Source organism: Zootoca vivipara, chromosome 13, assembly GCF_965207765.1.
Source record: "Zootoca vivipara chromosome 13, rZooViv2.hap1.1, whole genome shotgun sequence".
In the NCBI taxonomy this organism is placed as follows: domain Eukaryota; kingdom Metazoa; phylum Chordata; class Lepidosauria; order Squamata; family Lacertidae; genus Zootoca; species Zootoca vivipara.
The window spans coordinates 48,231,931-48,254,702 of record NC_142596.1 but is presented as its reverse complement, the minus strand read 5'-3'; the positions used below and the strand labels follow the sequence as shown (position 1 = coordinate 48,254,702).

General features: G+C 46.3%; 1 protein-coding gene across 8 annotated transcripts in view; it reads right to left on the bottom strand.

Annotated features, from left to right (window-relative positions):
* PEMT (phosphatidylethanolamine N-methyltransferase) overlaps positions 1 to 22,572 on the bottom strand; it is a 147,890-nt gene extending 125,318 nt beyond the window's left edge. For 4 of the 8 annotated variants that reach the window (XM_088657453.1, XM_035131229.3, XM_088657456.1 and 1 more), the window contains exons 1-2: positions 20,819 to 21,034; positions 10,473 to 10,580 (exon numbers count right to left, since the gene is read on the bottom strand). In XM_088657453.1, the coding sequence (XP_088513579.1) occupies positions 10,473 to 10,580; positions 20,819 to 20,881 (171 nt within the window). In that variant the 5' untranslated portion in view covers positions 20,882 to 21,034. Of the gene's footprint in view, positions 1 to 10,472; positions 10,581 to 20,818; positions 21,051 to 22,229 lie in introns of those variants that run through there. The other 4 variants (XM_088657454.1, XM_088657458.1, XM_035131231.3 and 1 more) reach the window with 3 other exon arrangements.
* Between the last annotated feature and the right edge of the window lie 200 nt (positions 22,573 to 22,772).

Below are 22,772 nucleotides of genomic sequence, written 5' to 3'. Positions count from 1 at the left end.
AAATCTCTCTGCCTGGGGAAACCCAGGCAGATGGGCGGGGTATAAATAATATATTATTATTATTATTATTATTATTATTATTATTATTATTATTATTTGAAAGCAATAATCAATGTACTGTACTATAAAATATATATGACAGTATTGTAGATGATAAAAATCAAAAATACATTTTTTTTCTTCCCTGCACTGATGATAGTCATTGTTTGGGTGGGGGGCTTTTATCCATTTCCACAGTCACACAATCAATCAATCAATCAATCAGTAGCTGAACTGGGTTCTACACAGTCACAAAAACAAATTAACCGAAAAAGCCTCAAAAACAAAAACACAAAATGAATAGCAAAAACAAAGGCGTCAAACTTAATCTGTTCCGGAAGTCCGTTTGACTTCCGAAATGTTCAAAAACCAAGGCGCCATGGGCGTACCCATGGGTTTTCAGATTTTGAGAACCAAGGTGTTTGAGAACCAAGGTACTGTTGTTGTTGTTTAGTCGTTTAGTCGTGTCCGACTCTTTGTGACTACTGTACTACAAAACAAGGTTCTGAGTTCTTTGGAATTTGCAGGAGATACTCTCCCACAGACTGCGGTGATCTGCCGGGTGTGCAAGGAATAAGGCTGTCCCAAGAGTCATCTCGGCTCTGCTCTGCCACCTGACCTGCCATACACCCACATCCTCAGGTAATGGCTCGGGGCATTTAATGAGAACACGAGCGAGGGTGTGAGGAACCTTTCCAAAGCCATTTGCAAATACCCAGCAGGAACTGGAGTGCCTAATGAGTTCCAGGAATCTGGTCCCAACAGACAAAGCCATTATCTAAAGTGCTGATTCCTGTTTTCCACTTTCACACACAAAATAACACGAAGCACAATATACACTCCAAGTGGTGCCAAGTCCTTTATTTAATCAAAGGTAAATAAGAAAAGGAAACCGAGAGAGGTAAGAGATAAGTACATTTCTGTTCTCTCTCTCTGCAAACCTCAAGTGCTTGGTCGTAAAATGTCATTAGAAGGGGCGTCCAAGCAGGTGGGAGGGGAATAACATCAGGCTTCATGTTGTACGCAAGGTGATGGGAGGAAAAAGTATGTTGCTCCTCCAGTGCCCCCTGCTGGCAAATGACAAGAATGCCATGGCGAGCAAACAAGAAAGAGTGACCAAGAGACAGGTACCCCAGGGCATGCAGGTGGCGCTGTGGTTTAAACCACTGAGCCTCTTGGGCTTGCCGATCAGAAGGTCGGCGGTTCAAATCCCCGCAATGGAGTGAGCTCCCGTTGCTCTGTCCCAGCTCCTGCCAACCTAGCCGTTCAAAAGCACGCCAGTGCAAGTAGATAAATAGGTACCACTGCAGCGGGAAGGGAACCGGCGTTTCCGTGTGCTCTGGTTTCCGTCACGGTGTCCCGTTGCGCCAGAAGTGGTTTAGTCGTGCTGGCCACATGACCCAGAAAGCTGTCTGTGGACAAACGCCGGCTCCCTTGGCCTGAGAGCGAGATGAGCGCCTGGACTTAACCATCCAGGGGTCTTTTACCTTTTTACCTTACCCAAGGTTACAGGTAGGTAGCCGTGTTGGTCTGGATCGAAGTAAAATAAAAAAAATTCCTTCAGTAGCACCTTAAAGACCAACTAAGTTTTTATTTTGGTATGAGCTTTCGTGTGCATGCACATTTCTTCAGATACAGTGAAATGGAAGTTTCCAGGCACTTATGTAGAGAAGGGGTGGGGAGGGGTGGGGATGGGGAGGGGGGATCACTCAGAAGGGTGGTGGAAATGGGTGATTGACTGACTGATAGCTGTTGATGACCGCAAACGACTGCAAATGGTTTTGCATGAAAAAGCAAGGGTTGAGATGGCTGAAGATCGCTTATCATGTATAATGAGATAAGAATCCGATATCTCTGTTCAAACCAGGTCCCTCCATGGTTTTGAGCTTGGTGATAAGTTGCAATTCAGCAACTTCTCTTTCCAGTCTATTTCTGAAATTCTTTTGTAGTAAGACAGCTACTTTGAGATCTTGTATAGAATGTCCTGGGAGATTGAAGTGTTCTCCTACTGGTTTTTCTGTCTTCTGGTTCCTGATGTCAGATTTATGTCCATTTATCCTTTGGCGTAGGGTTTGGCCTGTTTGTCCAATATAGAGAGCTGAAGGGCACTGTTGGCATTTGATGGCATACACAATGTTAGAGGATGAGCAATTAAATAGTCCTGAGATGGTATGTTGGATGTTGTTGGGGCCAGTAATGGTGTTGTCTGGGTGTATGTGGCAGCAAAGTTGGCATCTGGGTTTATTGCAGGCTCTGGTACCAGTGTCCATGTTAAGTCTGGTGGTTGTATTATTGTGGGTGAGGAGTTGTTTAAGATTGGGTGGCTGTCTGTAGGCAATGAAAGGTCTTCCTCCCAGAGCTTGAGAAAGGGAGCGGTCATTGTCCAGGAGAGGCTGTAGATCTCTGATGATGCGTTGTACTGTTTTAGCTTGGGAGCTGTATGTGATGACTAGTGGTGTTCTGTTATTTTCTTTTTTGGGTCTGTCTTGCAGCAGGTTCTCTCTAGGTATCTGTCTGGCTCTGTTGATCTGTTGTTTAACTTCATCAGGTGGATATTTTAGTTCTAAAAAGGTTTGCTGTAGATCTCTTAGGTGAGATTCTCTGTCTGTAGAGTTGGAACAGATGCGGTTGTAACGTAAGGCCTGGCTGTATACGATGGATTGTTTGGTATGTTTGGGATGGTAGCTAGAAGCATGTAGATATGTTTGTCGGTCAGTTGGTTTTCTGTATAAGGTGGTGTCTATACATCCATCCTGTATTTTTATAGTAGTGTCCAAAAAATGTATTTCTTGCATAGATTGGTTCATTGTTAGGTTGATGGTGGGGTGAAAGTCATTGAATGTCTGGTGGAAGGTTTCCAGGGTCTGTTGTCCATGTGTCCAGATAATAAAAATATCGTCAATGTATCGCAGGTACAGGAGAGGTTTGAGTGGGTAGGAGTTAAGGAAACGTTGTTCTAAATCTGCCATGAAGATGTTGGCATACTGTGGGGCCATGCGGGTGCCCATGGCTGTGCCGCTGATCTGGAGGAACAGGTCATCACCAAATTTGAAGTGGTTGTGGGTAAGGACAAAGTGGCAGAGTTTGGTAGCAAAGTCCGCTGTGGTTTTATCTGAAATGGTGTTCCTTATGGCTTGTAAACCATCATTGTGTGGGATGTTGGTATATAGAGATTCCACATCCATAGTGGCTAGTATAGTATTGTTAGGAAGATTGTTCAAAGATTGTATTTTCCTCAGAAAATCTGTGGTGTCACGTACGTAGCTGGGAGCACTGATAGCATATGGTTTCAGAACAGAGTCCATATAGCCGGAAACACCCACTGTAATGGTGCCAATACCTGAGATGATGGGGCGTCCTGGGTTTCCTGGTTTGTGTATTTTGGGTAGAAGATAGAAAGTTCCTGGCCGAGGTTCCGCTGGTGTGTTTGTGAGGATCTGTTCTTGGATGTGTAGGGGTAGCTCCTTAATAATCTTGTTCAGTTCTTTTTTGTATGCTTGTGTGGGGTCTGAGTCCAATTTCATGTAAAAGGCAGTATTGGAAAGTTGTCTGTGGGCCTCCTGGATGTAATCAGTTTTGTTCATGATGACGACAGCTCCACCCTTGTCTGCCTCTTTAATTATAATGTCTGGGTTGTTCCTGAGATTTTCTATGGCTCTCCTTTCAGCATGGTTTAGATTTAGTTGTAAGCGATGGTGTTTTCTGGTCACATCCGTTTGGATTCTGTGGCGGAAGCATTCGATGTACAGATCTAGTGTGGTATTGCGTCCATCAGGAGGGGTCCATGTGGAGTCCCTTTTTGTGTAACTTCTTTTCGGTGGTAGTTGGTGGTCAATGTTCTGTTCATTGATGCGTTTGGAGGGTGATGGTTGTTCCCCAGTAAGTTGAGAGGTGTTGTGTTGTGGGGATGTAGTTTGTTCTACTTTGTCTTGTTCTTGTGTGTGATGAAAATACTCCTTCAGGCGTAAACGGCGGAAAAATGCTTCCAGGTCCTTATACATGATAAGCGATCTTCAGCCATCTCAACCCTTGCTTTTTGATGAAAAACCATTTGCAGTCGTTTGCGGTCATCAACAGCTATCAGTCAGTCAATCACCCATTTCCACCACCCTTCTGAGTGATCCCCCCTCCCCATCCCCACCCCTCCCCACCCCTTCTCTACATAAGTGCCTGGAAACTTCCATTTCACTGTATCTGAAGAAGTGTGCATGCACACGAAAGCTCATACCAAAATAAAAACTTAGTTGGTCTTTAAGGTGTTACTGAAGGAATTTTTTTTATTTTACCTTACCCAAGGGTCCACCTAGTCCAGCATCCTGCTCCTCAAGAGGGCCAACAGATGCCTCCCTCCCCCCCAAAAAGGATTATCCCTTTCCTAGTAATCGTAAGTATGCCATTCATCTTTCTCACTGCTGTCACCAAGGATGTAAGGCTTGGCTTTTCCATTCTGCCTTTTACTTGCCAGACGCAGCAGCGCTTCTCCTCTGCTGCAGTTCACCTTCACCACAAAATGACACCTGCCGGGGGAGCTTAAGGAAGCGGGGGGGGGGAAGGTCAGCACTGCTGCCCCCCGCAAAATAACTTTATTGCCTCCCCCCACTCACAATTTTGATGTCTGCAACCGGGGCAGAAACCTATCCACTGATGCATCAAATATCTCCAGTTGTATGACCCAGTTTGTCGCGCCTCTGTGTATAACTCAGACATGCCGAGTCATTGGAAAACTATATTTAGCAGCCGACAAAGCTTTTGTCCAGCATCCCCAGGTGTCAGAGTTATGAGTTAGCCTACTTAGAGCCTTGCTCGCTATACAGCCGTGGTGTTAACAAAGCGTGGATGAACAAGGCCTTTCAGCCAGGGAGAGATAGTCTCAGCCCCTAGCGTCTCTCTCTCTCCCCCATGCAGATTCAAGAGCCTCCCCCAGCCCCCTGTAAATGTCATTATTCAGAAAAGAGGGTATGAGAAAGATGGCCTCTATTTCTGAAAATTTCTGAAATCCAAAGGCCAGAAGGAATGGGATGAACAATCCTCCCTTTTAACTCGCTGTTTGGTGCGGGGACAATAGCTCCCTGAAAAAGGTGAGCAGCGACAGATAGGCATCAACATCAAAATGGCTCTGAAGAACAGTTTCCAAAATGGCCTTACTCCCCGCAGGCAACTGATAACAGCTGACTATTTTTGATCAGGAAGTGAGTGAGTGAAGGAATTTTTTTCGATTTCATTTACATCCCATTATTTCCTCCAAGGGGCACAAGGTGCTGTGTTCTCCCCCTCCTCATTTAATCTGCACAACAACCCTGAGAGATAGGTTAGGCTAAGAGGCAGTGACTAGCCACCTAGCGAGTTTTGTGTGTGTGTGGCCGAGTGAGGATTCGAACCCTAGTCTCCCAAGTCTTAGTCCAACACACTCTAACCACTACACCACACTGGCTTCCTAGAATGTGAGCCTCCTTGCCCAGCTGGAGCTGGAACTGGTAAGGAAGAAGGCATGGGTACGTGTTCCGCGTGACATCTTTCCATATTCCGTATTAAATTCTTCTTTCCAAAACTGCAAGGATGAAATGGGGGGTGCGTCAGGTCAGGAACAGAACAACGCCGCTGGGTTAAGTTATGAAGACACTTTATGCATTCTGGAACATCATCCAGTCTCCGGAGGGGACCATCTTTTGTCTACAACCATTTCTTCCAAGGAATGACGGGCTCAGAGATAAAGAATAAAGTAAAACATCTAGGGGTCTGGATTTCAACAAAAAGTATCAACCTGTATGAGGATAATTATGTCAAAAAGTGGAAGGAGATTAAGAAAAAAATGGAAACCTGGAATAAATTACAGTGGTACCTCGACTTACGAATGCCTCGACTTACGAAGGTTTCAACTTCTGAAGTCTGCTAACCTAATAGTATTTTTGCCGCGTGCGCACGTTCTGCCATAGCTGCCAAGTTATCCCTTTTTTAAAGGGATTTTTCCCTTATGCTGAATAGGCTTCCTCACGAGAAAAGGGAAAACTTGGCAGCTATGCGTTCTGCACATGCGTAAAATGGACGCTTCGACTTCCGAAGTTTTTGACTTCCGAAGAGCGCCGCAGAACGGATTGCCTTCGTAAGTCGAGGTGCCACTGTACATCTCTCGCTATGGGGTAGAATCTCGGTGGTGAAGATAAACATCCTTCCCAAAATGATCTTCCTGTTTTTTCTCTTCTTTTTTCCATGATTTTTATATACTTGTCCTTATTTTGGGATTTTCTTTTCTTTCTTTCTTATGTTGTAAGCTTGTAATGGCAAATACTGTATGGATGTATTCATTTTAACTCAATAAAGATTGACCAAAGGTAAAAAGAAAATAAGGAGGGGGAAAAGACACTGCCCTATCCCAGAAGTCATCTGACTGCAACTGTTTACCCACCTTCCATTTCTCCCTCAGCACTTGCTCTCTCCCTCCCTTTGTTCCGATAACTCTGTTGTCAATGCCTTCTTTTTTTTCCTGACAGCCGCTGCTGGAAATTCATCTAATATCTCGGCATGGTGGGTGGCAAATCCTGCTCAGGCTCCAGTTGTTTGTTCGTACTTCTTAACGCCCCGCCAATGAGACTAGAGGGGCTGCAGAAAATTAGTGAAGCTCATTTCCTCTTAGTCATCTTGCTGCTGCTAAATTGGAACTTTAATGCCCCTTCCTGCCTTGAGCTTCTGGCTGCCCCTGTAGCTATCACTTCGAGCGGCCGCCAGCAGTCACACAAAGTGAAACTTCAGGGGTAGCTGCGGAGGCTCCTGCCCGGGTGAAACATCCGTCAAATTTTGGACTGGCAGAAATAGAAGTTTCTAGAAGGCTGGTGGGAAGGGCCCAAGCTCAGGGGTAGTGCAAGAGCTTTTCACGAAAAGGTTCACCCCCTGGCATTTCCAGGTAGGGCTGGGAGCCCTCGTGAACTGCTGAAAGTCAGTGCAGGCAACAGTGAGCCACATGGACCCATAGACAAGGCAGCATCCTACCTTCCTATTGTGTTTGGGGAAAGGGCTGTAGCTCTCTTGGTTGCTAGACAACAAAAACCAGGCAACAAAGGAAAAATCTAGCACCTGGTGAAAAATAAATAAACAAACAAACCCAGGACCGTCCTTCTCTCAGATTGGCTACCAAGAGAAGGCCCAAATAGGCTGGGTCTTGTAGCGTGAAAATGCGGAGTTACTCCTGGCGTCCACCACCAGGTCATTCTAGAGCAGGCATCCCCAAACTTCGGCCCTCCAGCCCAGTATACCTGAAGGAGCATCTCCACTCACATTGTTCAGCCTGGGCACTGAGGTCCAGCTCCGAGGGCCTTCTGGCGGTTCCCTCACAGCAATAAGCGAAGTTACAGGGAACTAGGCAGAGGGCCCTCTCGGTAGTGGCACCTGCCCTGTGGAACAACCATCTGACGCAGGCTACCTCAACCTTGGCCCTCCAGATGTTTTGGACTACAATTCCCATCATCCCTGACCACTGGTCCTGTTAGCTAGGGATCATGGGAGTTGTAGGCCAAAACATCTGGAGGGCCGCAGTTTGGGGATGCCTGTTCTAGAGCCTAAGGGCAGCTGCAGTGAAGACTCTACACACCCTCACTGCTGCTGAGTGGACTTCGCACACAGACACACAGACACACACAAAGGCAAATGGAGCGAGGACATCCCACCTACTTCCAGGAGAGCTGTGCCGGCACCATGACACTCACCGATAGGGCAGCCCAGACAGCAGGGTCAAGGGAAGTCAGGCAGTCCAGTCCCATGCAGTAGGAACTGCCAGATCCTGACCAGGGTGGCAGCATGCACAGTGGAGCAAAAATGCATCTTGTCAGCACCCTGGAGAGCTCCCAGCAGAGAGGTTGCTAGGACTCCCTCTAGGACACGGGTGTCAAACACAAGGCCCGGGGGCCAAATCCGGCCCGCCAGACCTTGTCATGTGGCCCGCCGAGCGCCCCAGCCAGCGGGACCCAGCAGCGGGACCTTGCTGCTGAAGCGTCGCGCCGACAAAGCGCCAACAAACAGCTGGGACCGGGGGGGGGGGGGAAGGCGGTCGGAGCAGCGCCGCACGGAGAGTCCCGAGCCTCTGCAACGCAGCAGTGCTCTGTAGCACTTTGAATCCTCCTCCTGCCACGGCTCGGCGCCTGGAAACGGCTGCTGCTGCTGCTGAAGCACAGACAAAGCACCCAGCAGCGCCACGTGGAGGAGGAGGAGGATTCAAAGTGCTACAGAGCACTGCTGCATCCCAGAGGCTCGGGACTCTCCGCACGGTGCTGCCGGACACCGACCCGGCAAGCCGCCTCCTCCTCCTCCTCCTCCTCTTGTCTCTCCTCCTCCTCCTCCTGCCGCGGCTCAGCCTCATGAACGTGCAACTCTGAGGCTTTACGCACTTCTCCTAAAACGGACACCCGCTGCCTCATGCTGCACGGGAAATGCTTTTTGCCCCTGGGTCCCTTCACGCTCTTTTCTGGCGCTGAATCAAGGCGGCGACCCCCCCCTTCCCTTTCTTTCTTCCTCTCTCTCGTTCTTATTCTTTCTTTCCCTCTCCTTCCTTCCTTCTTTATCTCTGTCTTCTCTCCCTCTTTCTTTTTCTTTCCTTCTTTATTCCTTTGTTCCTACTCTTCTTTCTCTCACCTCTTTCCTTCCTCTCTCCCTCCTGCTCCCTCTTTTCTTTCTTTCTTTCTTCCTTCCTTCCTTCCTTCCCATCTTTCTTCCTCTCCCTCATTCTTATTCTTTCTTTCCCTCTACTTCCTTCCTTATTTGTCCCTTTCTGTCTTCTCTCCCTCTTTCTTTTTCTTTCCTTCTTTATTCCCTTCCTTATTTCCTACTCTTCTTTCTCTCCCCTCTTTCCTTCCTTCCTCTCTCCCTCCCACTCCCTCTTTTCTTCCTCCCTCCCTCCCTCCCCTCCCCTCTCCTCAGAAACATAGGATGCTGCTTTATACTTCTGGCCCTTAAACCCTGGAACCAGGAGAGCAGCTCCAGTGAGTCAACCTCAGCCAGTCTCTTTGGTGAAGGGTGGTGGCTTACTGGCAGAACATCTGTCCTGCATGCAGAAGGACCCCAGCACCTCCCGGTACTAGTAGCTCTGCAAAGGTCCTGCATGAAACCCTAGCGAGCCTCCACCACCCAGTGCAGTTACCAAAAATCATTTTTCAATAAATTGTACAATAATTGTACATTTGAATATCTACTTGCCATTACAAAAAACAGTAATAATTGAATGCAGTGACAATAATTTATGATAATAAAGAGTGGACACATAGTCCTACAGATACAACCGGCCCTTTGAGGGTGACCAAACTGCTGATGCGGCCCCCGATGAATTTGAGTTTGACACCCCTGCTCTAGGAGATCTGTTGGCTCAGCTGCAGGCTGAATTCCTCTGAGATCTGCTGAAGGCTGGATGGCCTGGTCCTCTTAGCCCCACCCTATATGAGCAGCTATCTGTTCCTTTAGGGACCCAGGTGGCGCTGTGGTTAAACCACTGAGCCTAGGGCTTGCTGATCAGAAGGTCGGCGGTTCGAATCCCTGTGACGGGGTGAGCTCCCGTTGTTCGGTCCCAGCTCCTGCCAACCTAGCAGTTCGAAAGCACGTCAAAATGCAAGTAGATAAATAGGAACCGCTACAGCGGGAAGGTAAACGGCGTTTCCATGTGCTGCTTTGGTTTGCCAGAAGCGGCTTTGTCATGCTGGCCACATGACCTGGAAGCTATACGCCGGCTCCCTCGGCCAATAATGCGAGATGAGCGCGCAACCCCAGAGTCGGTCACGACTGGACCTAATGGTCAGGGGTCCCTTTACCTTTACCTTTATCTGTTCCTTTAAACAGACCTAGTTTGTAACGACTAGCTCCTCCAGCATGGAGACAGTGAGGGATGATTGCAGGGCTGCCATCGAAACAGAAGAACGGTCTGCTGGTCCTGTAAGGGGTGGGTGCCAGCCTCGGAGCTAGACGGAGGATTGTGGCCAGAGTACATGACAAACACCAAGTCAAGAGAGGCTGACCCGCATGGGAAAGAGGCAGTCTTTAGATGTGCAGGTCTTGGACAAACCTTTTCTTGTGCACTCCTGTTTGCCACTGCAGAGTTCATCAACTGTGGCTTGCCAGCACTATCCTGAGCTCACCACTTTCCAACTGATTGGGCTTTTCAATCCCCACGCCGTGCAATCACGGCAGAGTAAAAGCAATTGATTGCAGCCTCTGTGTCTCCTCAGAACAGTAATTTTAAAAAATCATAACGGGAGAAAGCAAAGGAAGAGTTCAAAGAGTCAAGGGCATTCAAGCCCTGGAAGAGGAAACAAAGAAAACCCACCACTCATTGAAAAAGTTCACCAAGGGAGGAAACGCTGGTGCAGAACTAGGCCAAACCATGGTGGCTGCCTCTGATAGGCAGAAAACCTAAAAAGACAACTCCCGGTCAGTGAATTGGCAAAATAGGCAAAACATACCAGATTCCAGAAAAGCGGGTTAAAGGCGATGCAGAGGACAGCTATCCCAAAGCTGGGGTCGGTCACATCCACGTAATCAAGGAGCAGAGACATGGCCGAGAGATCAACCTGCAAAGGACAGGGGACGTTAGTTGGGGCAACCATGTGTAGCACCCAGCAAGAGCTTCTTCCACCCAGGGTTGCTTCAGATGAAACACAAACCGTGTGGTTTGTGCTAATCATACTTGAGACTCTGAATTATAATTTGCATTCCAGGTGTACCAGCAAAACCATGGTTTGGAACACTGATCTAACATTGGGAACCGCTGTTTGGGAAACATCTTAGGGTTCTCAGGAAACAGAGGGGGTGGAGGTAGAGAAGGGACACAAACCATGGTTGGTCTGAATGTCTGGAATGCTAACCATGGCTTACCCATACATATCAATTAGTGTTGATAAGGAACAGAAGCAGCGGCCTTCTATTGAGTCAGACCTAACTCTGTATTGTCCACACAGGTGGACAGTCGCTGTCCAGGGTTTCAGACGTGAGACATTGCCAATCCCGCCTGGAGATGTTCTGGATCAAACCTGGGATCTTCTGCGTGCAAAGCAGGTGCTCTACCGCTGAGCAGGAGGCCCTGATTTATTATAATTAGGTATATCCCTCCCTGCACAAGGCTCCTCTTCTTGTAAGAACATGCAAGACGCTGGCAATTTCTGCCTTGCACAGCCCCATCCCAGGTTGTACCATGCCTTTCCTCAATGACAACTCGCAACCAAGCAGAAAAGGGGGGGGCTTCTATTTATTTATTTTTTAAATATATTTATTAAGGTTTTTTTAAAAAAAACAACAACAAAAACATACAAAAATACAAAAACAAAAATTCTAATTTATAACCCTTATTTCTAATCTAATGACTTCCTCATTCCACCTCCTTCTGCCTTCCTTTATAGATCATCCTTAGTAATCTCTAAATCTTATATAAACTCTTCTCGTTGTTGTCGTTTAGTCGTTTAGTCGTGTCCGACTCTCCATGACCCCATGGACCAGAGCACGCCGGGCACTCCTGTCTTGCACTGCCTCCCGCAGTTTCGTCAAACTCTTTTAACAAGGAGAAATGTAAAGTACTACACTTGGGCAAAAAAAATGAAAGGCACAAATACAGGATGGGAGACACCTGGCTTGAGAGCAGTACATGTGAAAAGGATCTAGGAGTCTTGGTTGACCACAAACTTGACATGAGTCAGCAGTGTGATGCAGCAGCTAAAAAAGCCAATGCAATTCTGGGCTGCATCAATAGGAGTATAGCATCTAGATCAAGGGAAGTAATAGTACCACTGTATTCTGCTCTGGTCAGACCTCACCTGGAGTACTGTGTCCAGTTCTGGGCACCACAGTTCAAGAAGGATACTGATAAGCTGGAACGTGTCCAGAAGAGGGCAACCAAAATGGTCAAAGGCCTGGAAACGATGCCTTATGAGGAACGGCTTAGGGAGCTGGGTATGTTTAGCCTGGAGAAGAGAAGGTTAAGGGGTGATATGATAACCATGTTCAAATATATAAAAGGATGTCATATAGAGGAGAGAGAAAGGTTGTTTTCTGCTGCTCCAGAGAAGCGGACACGGAGCAACGGATTCAAACTACAAGAAAGAAAATTCCACCTAAACATTAGGAAGAACTTCCTGACAGTAAGAGCTGTTCGGCAGTGGAATTTGCTGCCAAGGAGTGTGGTGGAGTCTCCTTCTTTGGAGGTCTTTAAGCAGAGGCTTGACAGCCATCTGTCAGGAATGCTTTGATGGTGTTTCCTGCTTGGCAGGGGGTTGGACTGGATGGCCCTTGTGGTCTCTTCCAACTCTATGATTCTATGATTCTATGATTCTATGTTTGTAGCTTCGAGAACACTGTCCAACCATCTCGTCCTCTGTCGTCCCCTTCTCCTAGTGCCCTCAATCTTTCCCAACATCAGGGTCTTTTTCAAGGATTCTTCTCTTCTCATGAGGTGGCCAAAGTATTGGAGCCTCAGCTTCATGATTTCCTTCAGAATGGATAGGTTTGATCTTCTTGCAGTCCATGGGACTCTCAAGAGTCTCCTCCAGCACCATAATTCAAAAGCATCAATTCTTCGGCGATCAGCCTTCTTTATGGTCCAGCTCTCACTTCCATACATCACTACTGGGAAAACCATAGCTTTAACTATACGGACCTTTGTCGGCAAGGTGATGTCTCTGCTTTTTAAGATGCTGTCTAGGTTTGTCATTGCTTTTCTCCCAAGAAGCAGGCGTCTTTTAATTTCGTGACTGCTGTCACCATCTGCAGTGATCAAGGAGCCCAAGAAAGTAAAATCTCTCACTGCCTCCATTTCTTCCCCTTCTATTTGCCAGGAGGTGATGGGACCAGTGGCCATGATCTTGGTTTTTTTGATGTTGAGCTTCAGACCATATTTTGTGCTCTCCTCTTTCACCCTCATTAAAAGGTTCTTTAATTCATCCTCACTTTCTGCCATCAAGGTTGTGTCATCTGCATATCTGAGGTTGTTGATATTTCTTCCGGCAATATTAATTCCGGCTTGGGATTCATCCAGTCCAGCCTTTCGCATGATGAATTCTGCATATAAGTTAAATAAGCTCCATGGACAAAGACAACAGGCATATATAAACTCTAGATTTTACTTAATACTGTATTACCTTATTTCTCTATCTTTTATATCTTACCATTTTATACTCTATCTACAGTGGAACCTCGGTTTATGAACACCTCGGTTTATGAATTTTCGGTTTATGAACGCCGCGGACCCATCTGGAACGGATTAATTCATTTTCCATTACTTTCAATGGGAAAGTTCGCTTCAGTTTATGAACGCTTCAGTTTATGAACAGACTTCCGGAACCAATTACACCCATGCTTCAGTTTATGAACATTTCAGTTTAAGTACTCCGCGGACCCGTCTGGAACGGATTAATTCACTTTCCATTACTTTCAATGGGAAAGTTCGCTTCAGTTTATGAACAGACTTCCGGAACCAATTACACCCATGCTTCAGTTTATGAACATTTCAGTTTAAGTACTCCGCGGACCCATCTGGAACGGATTAATCCACTTTCCATTACTTTCAATGGGAAAGTTTGCTTCAGTTTATGAACGCTTACTCCGCGGACTGTCTGGAACAGATTAATTCACTTTCCATTACTTTCAATGGGAAAGTTCGCTTCAGTTTATGAACGCTTCAGTTTATGAACAGACTTCCGGAACCAATTGTGTTCATAAACCGAGGTACCACTGTATATCTTTCCTTTTAATCATTTATAACTGACTTCTAACAATACTTATTTCTCACCGTTGTATTATCTACAACCTCTTTTTATCTCCCTCACTTCCATTGGTTCTAATCTATTATACGATTATTTTTTAAATAAATTTTAAATTTCTTCCAATCTTCCGGGGGGGGGGGGGCTTCTAGTAACACCTCTATGATCCTGGAGGACCTCTGGGACATCCTTTTGGTCCCTGTGAGAACAGGATGCTGGCCTAGACAAGCCATTGGCAACAGGATGTGCTTATGCCATGGTTTTGGGGAAAAATAACCTGTCGTATTTTATTTCACCCCCATCATTTTTGCATATTTTATCCAACCATCTCTTGAGCGGTGAAGCTGATTTTAAACGGCTGATATTAATCCAACAGTTATGCTGAGATGTATTAATTGAAACTATATCTGTTGCTTACCTAGGTATAAAACTATTAAGGGTCTGCAAGCAGCAAAGCAGAAATTAACTTCCTTCCTTCCTTCCTTGGTACCAAGTTCCTTTAGATACCCACAAGGCAATTATGAATGGCATTTAGTGGGACCTCCGTGCCAGTTATACCTGCAATTCTGTGATAATTTGATCCAAAAATACCTGTGGTGTTATGTGCTGATGAATGCAAGGCCCCTGTTGCGTTGCAGTCCATGGAGTCTTCTGCAAAGGGTTCTGAGACCCCTGCTCCTACCTTCCTTTTTCCCCAAGCTACAACTTTTTTATTTATTTTATTTTTATTAAAAAAAAACCCTTTGCTTACAGTGTGGCTCTGTCTGCACACTCCAAAGCACATTGCCAGTGAAATCCGGACATCTGCCATCCACCCACTTTTAATCCCTTTTCCACATCCGTTTGCAAACTTCTTCTTACAATCTCATAAAAATTCATCAGCACCTCTGCATAAATCTCTCTTAATATACATTTATGTATACAATTTTGCTGAAAATACTCATTTTTGCCGAATATACGCATATAAGCAATTTTAATGCATGCTTTCTACCCTAGTATATGTATGTTTGTACACAGTCACTGGATGGAGAATTGTGTTGAAAATAGGGAGAACAGTGAATTTTCAAAGGATTGCTGCGCTTCGGTTTATGTACAGCTTCCGAAAGTGTGCGTTTGGCACGCTAGTCTTTAAATGTGAACTAGATTGATTGATTGATTGATTTCCCAAGCTTAGCCTCATGCCTTTGTAAGCACCTAACAGCACACTGCATGTCTATATTTAAACATATACATATATAGCATTTACGTATTTACACACACAGTTAGTGTATAATTTACATTCTGTTATCACCAGGCTGGACCATAAAGAAGGCTGATCGCCGAAGAATTGATGCTTTTGAATTATGGTGCTGGAGGAGACTCTTGAGAGTCCCATGGACTGCAAGAAGATCAAACCTATCCATTCTGAAGGAAATCAGCCCTGAGTGCTCACTGGAAGGACAGATCCTGAAGCTGAGGCTCCAAGACTTTGGTCACCTCATGAGAAGAGAAGACTCCCTGGAAAAGACCCTGGTGCTGGGAAAGATGGAGGGCACTAGGAGAAGGGGACGACAGAGGACGAGGTGGTTGGACAGTGTTCCCGAAGCTACGAACATGAGTTTGACCAAACTGCAGGAGGCAGTGGAAGACAGGAGTGCTTGGCGTGCTCTGGTCCATGGGGTCACCAAGAGTTGGACACGACTAAACAACAACAACAAATCACCAGGCTGGGCATCACTTTCCTTTTGGGCGAAGGTGGAGGCAAAATAGGTGTTGAGTAGTTCCACCTTTTCTCTGTCACCCAATTACCACTTTCTTGTTCTTCCTCTTACTTCGAACATAGCCGAAGAAACCTTTATTATTATTTTTAACCTCTTTTGCAAGCCTGAGCTCATTCTGAGCTTTAGCCAGCCTGACTTCCCCACTGCAACTGTTGGCTACTCGTGTATCCTCCTCCTTTGTGATTTCCCCTTTCTTCCATTTCTTATACATGCCCTTCTTAACTCTCAGCTCATCTGCAAGCTCCTTATGCAGCCACACCAGTTTCCTTAGATGCCTCTCGCTTTTCTTTCTAGTTGGAACTGCCTGAATTCGGGCCTTCTATATTTCACCTTTAAGAAACTCCCATTCATCTTGGATTCCCTTCTCATTGAGTCTTTCCGACCATGGAATCTCACCTTGTGGGTCCTTAAGGTTTTTGAAACCAGCCTTCGTGAAGTCCAGAGCGCATGCAAACTTATGAAGCTACGTAACTGCCATTCACCAGGACAGACCATTGTGCCATTTGGAACAGGACTAACCAACTCTGACGGGCCAAGGCTCTCCCAAGTAGCCACTCTTGGCACCCATTAAGATCAAAAGGAAAGTCTGCTGGATCAGGCCAATGGCCCATCTAGTCCAGCATCCTGTTCTCACAGTGGCCAACCAGGAGGATTTGAATGCAAGGCTTCCATGATCTCCAGCAACTTGTCTTCAGAAGCATCACTGCCTCAAACCGCAGAGGCAGAGCTGAGCATCATAAACTAGTTGCCTTATCCTCCATGAAATTGTCAGGACGATCTACACATGTGTAGAACCTTGGCAGAGACACATGCCCGGCTGGCATGTTATCTCCCTCCTGGTAGATCGTTTGGGAGCTTCACAAGCTTTCACCAGCCCGAACATCACAGCGACTGATGCAAGAAGACATCAGCACACTTAGGGATCCGCAGAGGTTTTGTGCAGTTGCGTAACAGAACTCAGCAACTCAGCATTTTGGCTAATCTACTTTATTTACATATAAACACACACGGAGGACTGCAACATGGCTCCCTCTCTCTCTAACATCAGGCAGCAAAGAGAAAGAACAAAGGACAATAATCCCACTTTAGGAACACACAGTTACACAAACATCCTGTCTACATCACTTCCCATTCCTGTGGAATGTAAACACATACCGTCATGTGATAGACAACAAACCCATGCCTGCACACGGGGAATGACTCTCCAACAGAATTTGTCTAACCTTATTTTCATCCAGGCCATCCCTGCTTCATGTGGCAGTGAGTTCCATAGTTTAACTATGCATGGTTTATAGGAATCCATTTTTTTGTCTGTCCTGAACCTTCCAACACTGAGTTCTAATGCTATGGTGTGGGGCAGGGGGGACTTTTCTCTGTCCACTTTCTTCCTCCAAGCCAAGCATTAGCTTAAGAAAAAGTCAGCAATAGGTTCTTTCTTCAGTTCTTTGTCCTCAGTGTAGCTAAAAAAACAAAACAAAACAACTCATGCTCCCTTCCAATGCCGTAAGACTCCAGATTCTTTTTGCTCCGAAGTTCATTGCCAAATGCTCAGATGCTCCCAAGGCCTTTGTTCCTTTGTGTCCAGAAAGAAACCCACAGAAGGACACCCAGACCCCAGCAGAACGATCTCCATTAATTCTTAGAAGAAATGGCAATTCATTATCTTTCAGTTCTGGAGAGACAGAGGTGGGGAGAAACAATGGCAGAAGATTCCAGCACATAAGCCTAAACCTCTTTTACCAAAAGCATTGTTGTTATTTCACTCATATTTCAATATATCACCAATGGTGCCATCCTTAAGAGAAACTTCAGAGAACAAAACGGCACTTCCTTCGCTATTCTCAGGTGAGAATCGATCACATGCAGAGTTATAATTGATTGGCAGGTCTGGGGCAATGCACCTCCAAAAGATCAGAATTTTTTTGCATTAAGTTATGTGAAAATGAACTGGAAATCAGGGTGAATTCTCAATTGAAAGGTCATTTGGAACCACCCTAAGAATGCAGGCCTAAACAACACACTTTCAGAGGCAATTTGTGGTCCTCCGGAGGTCACTGGATGCCAACTGCGACCGTATCAGCCTGAGCAAGGGATGGTGGGGGCAGGACTCGAACCCACGGCTTCAAGTTACAAGAAAGGAGATTCCGACGAAACATCAGGATGAACTTTCTGACAGGAAGAGCTGCCTCAGGAGGTGGTGGACTCTCTTTCCTTGGAGGTTTTTAAGCACAGCTTGGATGGCCACCTGCCATGGATGCTTTAGCTGAGATTCCCGCATTGCTGGGGGTTGGACTAGATGACATTTGGGGGGGTCCCTCCCAACTCTACAATTCTATGATTCTATGGAGCAGAACAACATCTGGAGGAGAACAGGTTTGTCTAGGTGACAACCTTCACTGAAAACAAGAAGATTTCGTTTCCAAATGAATTTACACAGGACTGCACTTTGAAAAAGTCCAGTAAGGTTGCCAGATTCATCTCTCTGAAAGCAAATCAGGGTGATTTCTCAGTAGACAAGAAGCACCCACAGCTCTTAAGCCAGCAAAGCACGAATTTGTTAAACTTACGGGATGCTGCTTTCTTCCAGGTGAGAATTTTGGCACCAGGCAGCTGAGCCTAAGCCATGTGGGTTTCTCCCGACTTTTAAATACTGTACATGTTTTCCCAGGTCAAGATAGCCTCAGAAAGGCTGGGGGGGTGGGGGGTGGAGCGTAAACTTCCCTAAAAAGATAACTGATGAATGTAATACAAAGGGCACAGGAGGAGAGGGAAAGTTACAGGATGTTGCAACAAGATACAGCACCCCAGGCAGACTGGGAAATGCTGAAATTGTGGCTGCTCAGCAGGAAAATGGTATATTGCCTGCTCTGCATGCAAAAAAAAGACCCCCCAAGAAACCTATTTGTTTCCAACACAACAGGGAACTACCTCCAGGGAACCTCCAGGGAACCAACAATCCTCTCTGCATTGCCATCCTCTTTATCAGCTAGGTATCTGAAGAAGTGTGCATGCACACGAAAGCTCATACCAATGACAAACTGGGGACCCAGGTGGCACTGTGGGTTAAACCACAGAGTCTAGGGCTTGCTGATCAGAAGGTCGGCGGTTTGAATCCCTGTGACGGGGTGAGCTCCCGTTGCTTGGTCCCAGCTCCTGCCCACCTAGCAGTTCGAAAGCACATCAAAGTGCAAGTAGATAAATAGGGACCGCTCCGGCGGGAAGGTAAACGGCGTTTCCGTGCGCTGCTCTGGTTCGCCAAAAGCAGCTTTGTCATGCTGGCCACATGACCCGGAAGCTGTCTGCGGACAAATGCCGGCTCCCCTGTCCTATAGAGCGAGATGAGCGCCGCAACCCCAGAGTCGGACACGACTGGACCTGATGGTCAGGGGCCCCTTTACCTTTACCTTTAAGGTGCTACTGCAAGGAATTTTTAAATTTTGTTTTGACTACGTCAGACCAACACGGCTACCTACCTGTAACTATCAGCGAATAGTTTGTGATATAAAAGGTAAAGGGACCCCTGAACATTAGGTCCAGTCGTGACCGACTCTGGGGTTGCGGCACTCATCTCGCGTTATTGGCCGAGGGAGCCGGAGTACAGCTTCCAGGTCATGTGGCCAGCATGACAAAGCCGCTTCTGACGAACCAGAGCAGCGCACGGAAACACCGTTTACCTTCTCGCTATAGTGGTTGTTGTTGTTTAGTCGTTTAGTCGTGTCCGACTCTTCGTGACCCCATGGACCATAGCACGCCAGGCACTCCTGTCTTCCACTGCCTCCTGCAGTTTGGTCAAACTCATGTTCGTAGCTTCGAGAACACTGTCCAACCATCTCGTCCTCTGTCGTCCCCTTCTCCTAGTGCCCTCAATCTTTCCCAACATCAGGGTCTTTTCCAGGGAGTCTTCTCTTCTCATGAGGTGGCCAAAGTATTGGAGCCTCAGCTTCATGATCTGTCCTTCCAGTGAGCAGTCAGGGCTGATTTCCTTCAGAATGGATAGGTTTGATCTTCTTGCAGTCCATGGGACTCTCAAGAGTCTCCTCCAGCACCATAATTCAAAAGCATCAATTTTTCGGCGATCAGCTGTAGTGGTACCTATTTATCTACTTGCACTATGACGTGCTTTCAAACTGCTACCGTAGGTGGGCAGGAGCTGGGACTGAGCAACGGGAGCTCACCCCGTCGCAGGGATTTGAACCGCCGACCTTCTGATCGGCAAGCCCTAGGCTCTGTGGTTTAACCCACAGTGCCACCCTTAATCTTGACTTACTCTTGACTTAATCAAGCCAAGGTGCCTGATAGCCTTCCCCCATTTTTTAAAAGGCATCCAATAAACTGGTGGCCATCAAAGCAACTTACAGCTGCAAATTCAATACATTTTGATTCTACCCACATTCGCACCATTCCCATAGTACTTTAACAGACCATGGTTTCTTCCAAAGAATCCCAGGGAGCTGTGATTTGTAAAGGGAGCTGACCCCGCCTATCTGGCTGGGTTTCCCCAGCCACTCTGGACGGCTTGCAACCGAATATTAAAAATGCAATAAAACATCAAACATTAAATAAACTTCCCTAAACTGCAGTTCCCAGCCCCTTTAACCAACTACAGGCCCTAGCATTCTCCATGACTCTCGAAGTGGCATGAGGGTGTTTTGAATGACCGTGTGAAATCTGCACTTTCTTTCGTTGGCTGTGAGGTAAAGGTAAAGGGGCCCCTGACCATCAGGTCCAGTCGTGTCCGACTCTGGGGTTGCGGCGCTCATCTCGCTCTATAGGCCGAGGGAGCCGGCGTTTGTCCGCCGACCTGATCAGCAAGCCCTAGGCTCAGTGGTTTAACCACAGCGCCACCTGGGTCCCTTTCGTTGGCTGTGAACCTGATGCCAATCGGCTCCTCCGGGTGACTCTGAATTTTCCTTTAAAAAGAGGGGGAACCCTCTGCCTGCATTCACACCATTCATTCAATGCGAATGGCTTTCACCTAATGCTGAAATTGCAGCTGCTCAGCAAGACAGGAGTATATCGCCTACTGCTCTGCATGCAAAAAGACCCCCAGGTTCAACCCCAGTTGGGGATGCCTGCTCTAAGACATTAAAAGCCACTGAATGCAAAACTTCTTCCAAGGCAGCCCAGCAAAAGGAAACAGCGCATGCTGCTGCTTTCTACTCAAGCTCTGCCTGCTGCATCCACGGGGCCGGGGGGGGGCTGCCTCCCCCAAACCGCCTCTCCTTTGGGAAACTACTCTTTTTGCAAATCAAAATACAATAATTTTTTTTCAAAATATGCATACAGTATATTGAGAGATACCTGGCTATAATCCACATTACTCAGCCCCTCACAGCAATCCAAAGAACACAGCGAGAGATGCATTCAGGACTGCAGCTTCAATGGTTGCACGTTTATAAAACTCGCACAGGAATTCCCGAAGGATAGAGCTGGAGAGAGGGAGGTTGGATGGAGCACGCTGGTGCAAATGCCATTTGCAAAAGAGGGAGCTTCCTGGTTGCTCGGTCGCGCAAAGCGTCTCGCAAAGCACGCTGGGAAATGTAGTTGTCTTCCACCCACGCCCTCGAGGCTTCGCCGGCAGCAGCTGTTCGAGGCGAACTACAAAACCCAGCAAGCCGCGCGGGGCGGGGATCTTCTTGCAGAAAAAGGGCTTCTTTGGGAATGAATCAAAACAGCTTAATCGCGCGAACGCTTCGGGTCAGCCTCCGTGCACGTGTGCAAGGGGAAGGTCCGGGCAGCTTCACGCATGACACCTCCAATTCCTGACAGAATACAAGCCCCGCTCTCTGGTGCAGTGGTAAACACGTGTCTTGGCATGCACACGTTACAGGTGTTTTTTTTTTAAAAAAAGGGTAAATGTAAAAAATAAATTGTGGGTTGGGGTGGTTCCAGTCCTAAACCCACTAGCCTGGGAGTAAGCCCCATTGAGTTCAACAGGACTTACTTCTTAGTAGACATTACTGTATTAGGATTTATTAATATTATTATTTATTACATTAGCTGCTTTTTGCAACAGCAGCTTTTTGTAAGCTTCCTCTGAACCTGTACCTGTGCTTGTGACCCCATTTACAAAATGAGGTGCTTATATTTTCATCACATACTTTTATTAAAAGCAAATTTATATACAACTTCACATTTCAGAAACATCTCTCAAGTGGTTTTACAAGCATTTCGAGCAAAAGGAAACACAGTAAGCACAAAAAAGTTACAAATAAAGATTAAAAAGCAAAACAGTAAAGACAAAAAATCAGGGCATAAGTGAGACGGTGATTTAGCAGAAAACAGGTTCTGTTTAACAGGTGTAATAAGAAACCAAGAAGAAGAAGAAATTATTAAAGATTGGAGAAAATTTGTGGAATATCTGAAAAATTCTTGTATGCAAGTAAGTTAATTAGCAGGGTTAATGTAAAGCAAGCAATATTAGGAGAAATTAAAGATTGACTTAAAAACGGATTAATGTGGAAAATGCAGCCTTAAAAAAATAAATTTAAAAAGGAACAACAAAAGGGAAGAAGTCAAACATATATGAGTACTGTTTTGGAAATGCATGTGATTTGTGTGTTTGCGATTTGTATGCCTGTAAATCTTTGAAAAATAGAAAAATAAAAACAGGGTCTGTAAATGGCCTGTAAATGTATGGGACATATGAAGGAGTTCTAACAGAGAGCGAGAGAGAGAAAAAGGGAACAGATATTAGAATTCTGACACTGACCTTTGCAAGATTGTTCGTTCTTGGGATGGTGGAAGCTCAAAAGAGCTAATTCATTTAAGCTGGTTCCTGGCAGGCCTGGACTTTGCACTGTACACAGGCTGAGGTTCAAAGAGGGCCAATTGGTGGCGGGAGACTCGCACGTGGCGACTGGCAAATTTGGCTGACCTTTCTTCTCTTCCAGAGCACACTGAGGTTGCTGACCTGGTGGCGGTGCAGCCGGGATAGGGGGACAGGTCCATTCTCTCCGGTGCGACTTTTGCAGTCACTACAGAAAAAAGGGGGCTCAGCGGTTCAAATCCCCACTCTGCCATGATGCTCCTAGTCTCCTTCTCAGAGCCTAGCTAACCTCACAGGCAGTGGCGGATTTATGCATAAGCTAAACAAGCTACAGTATATAGCTTAGGGCCCACCACTCTCTTGGGGGGCCCCCAAAAATGTAAAGGAAAAAAACACACCTGGATGTACATTTCCAAAATATAAGATAAAAAAACAAATAAAATAAAACCTACATACAGCAATCATGTTTTGTGTTGCGTCGGCTCC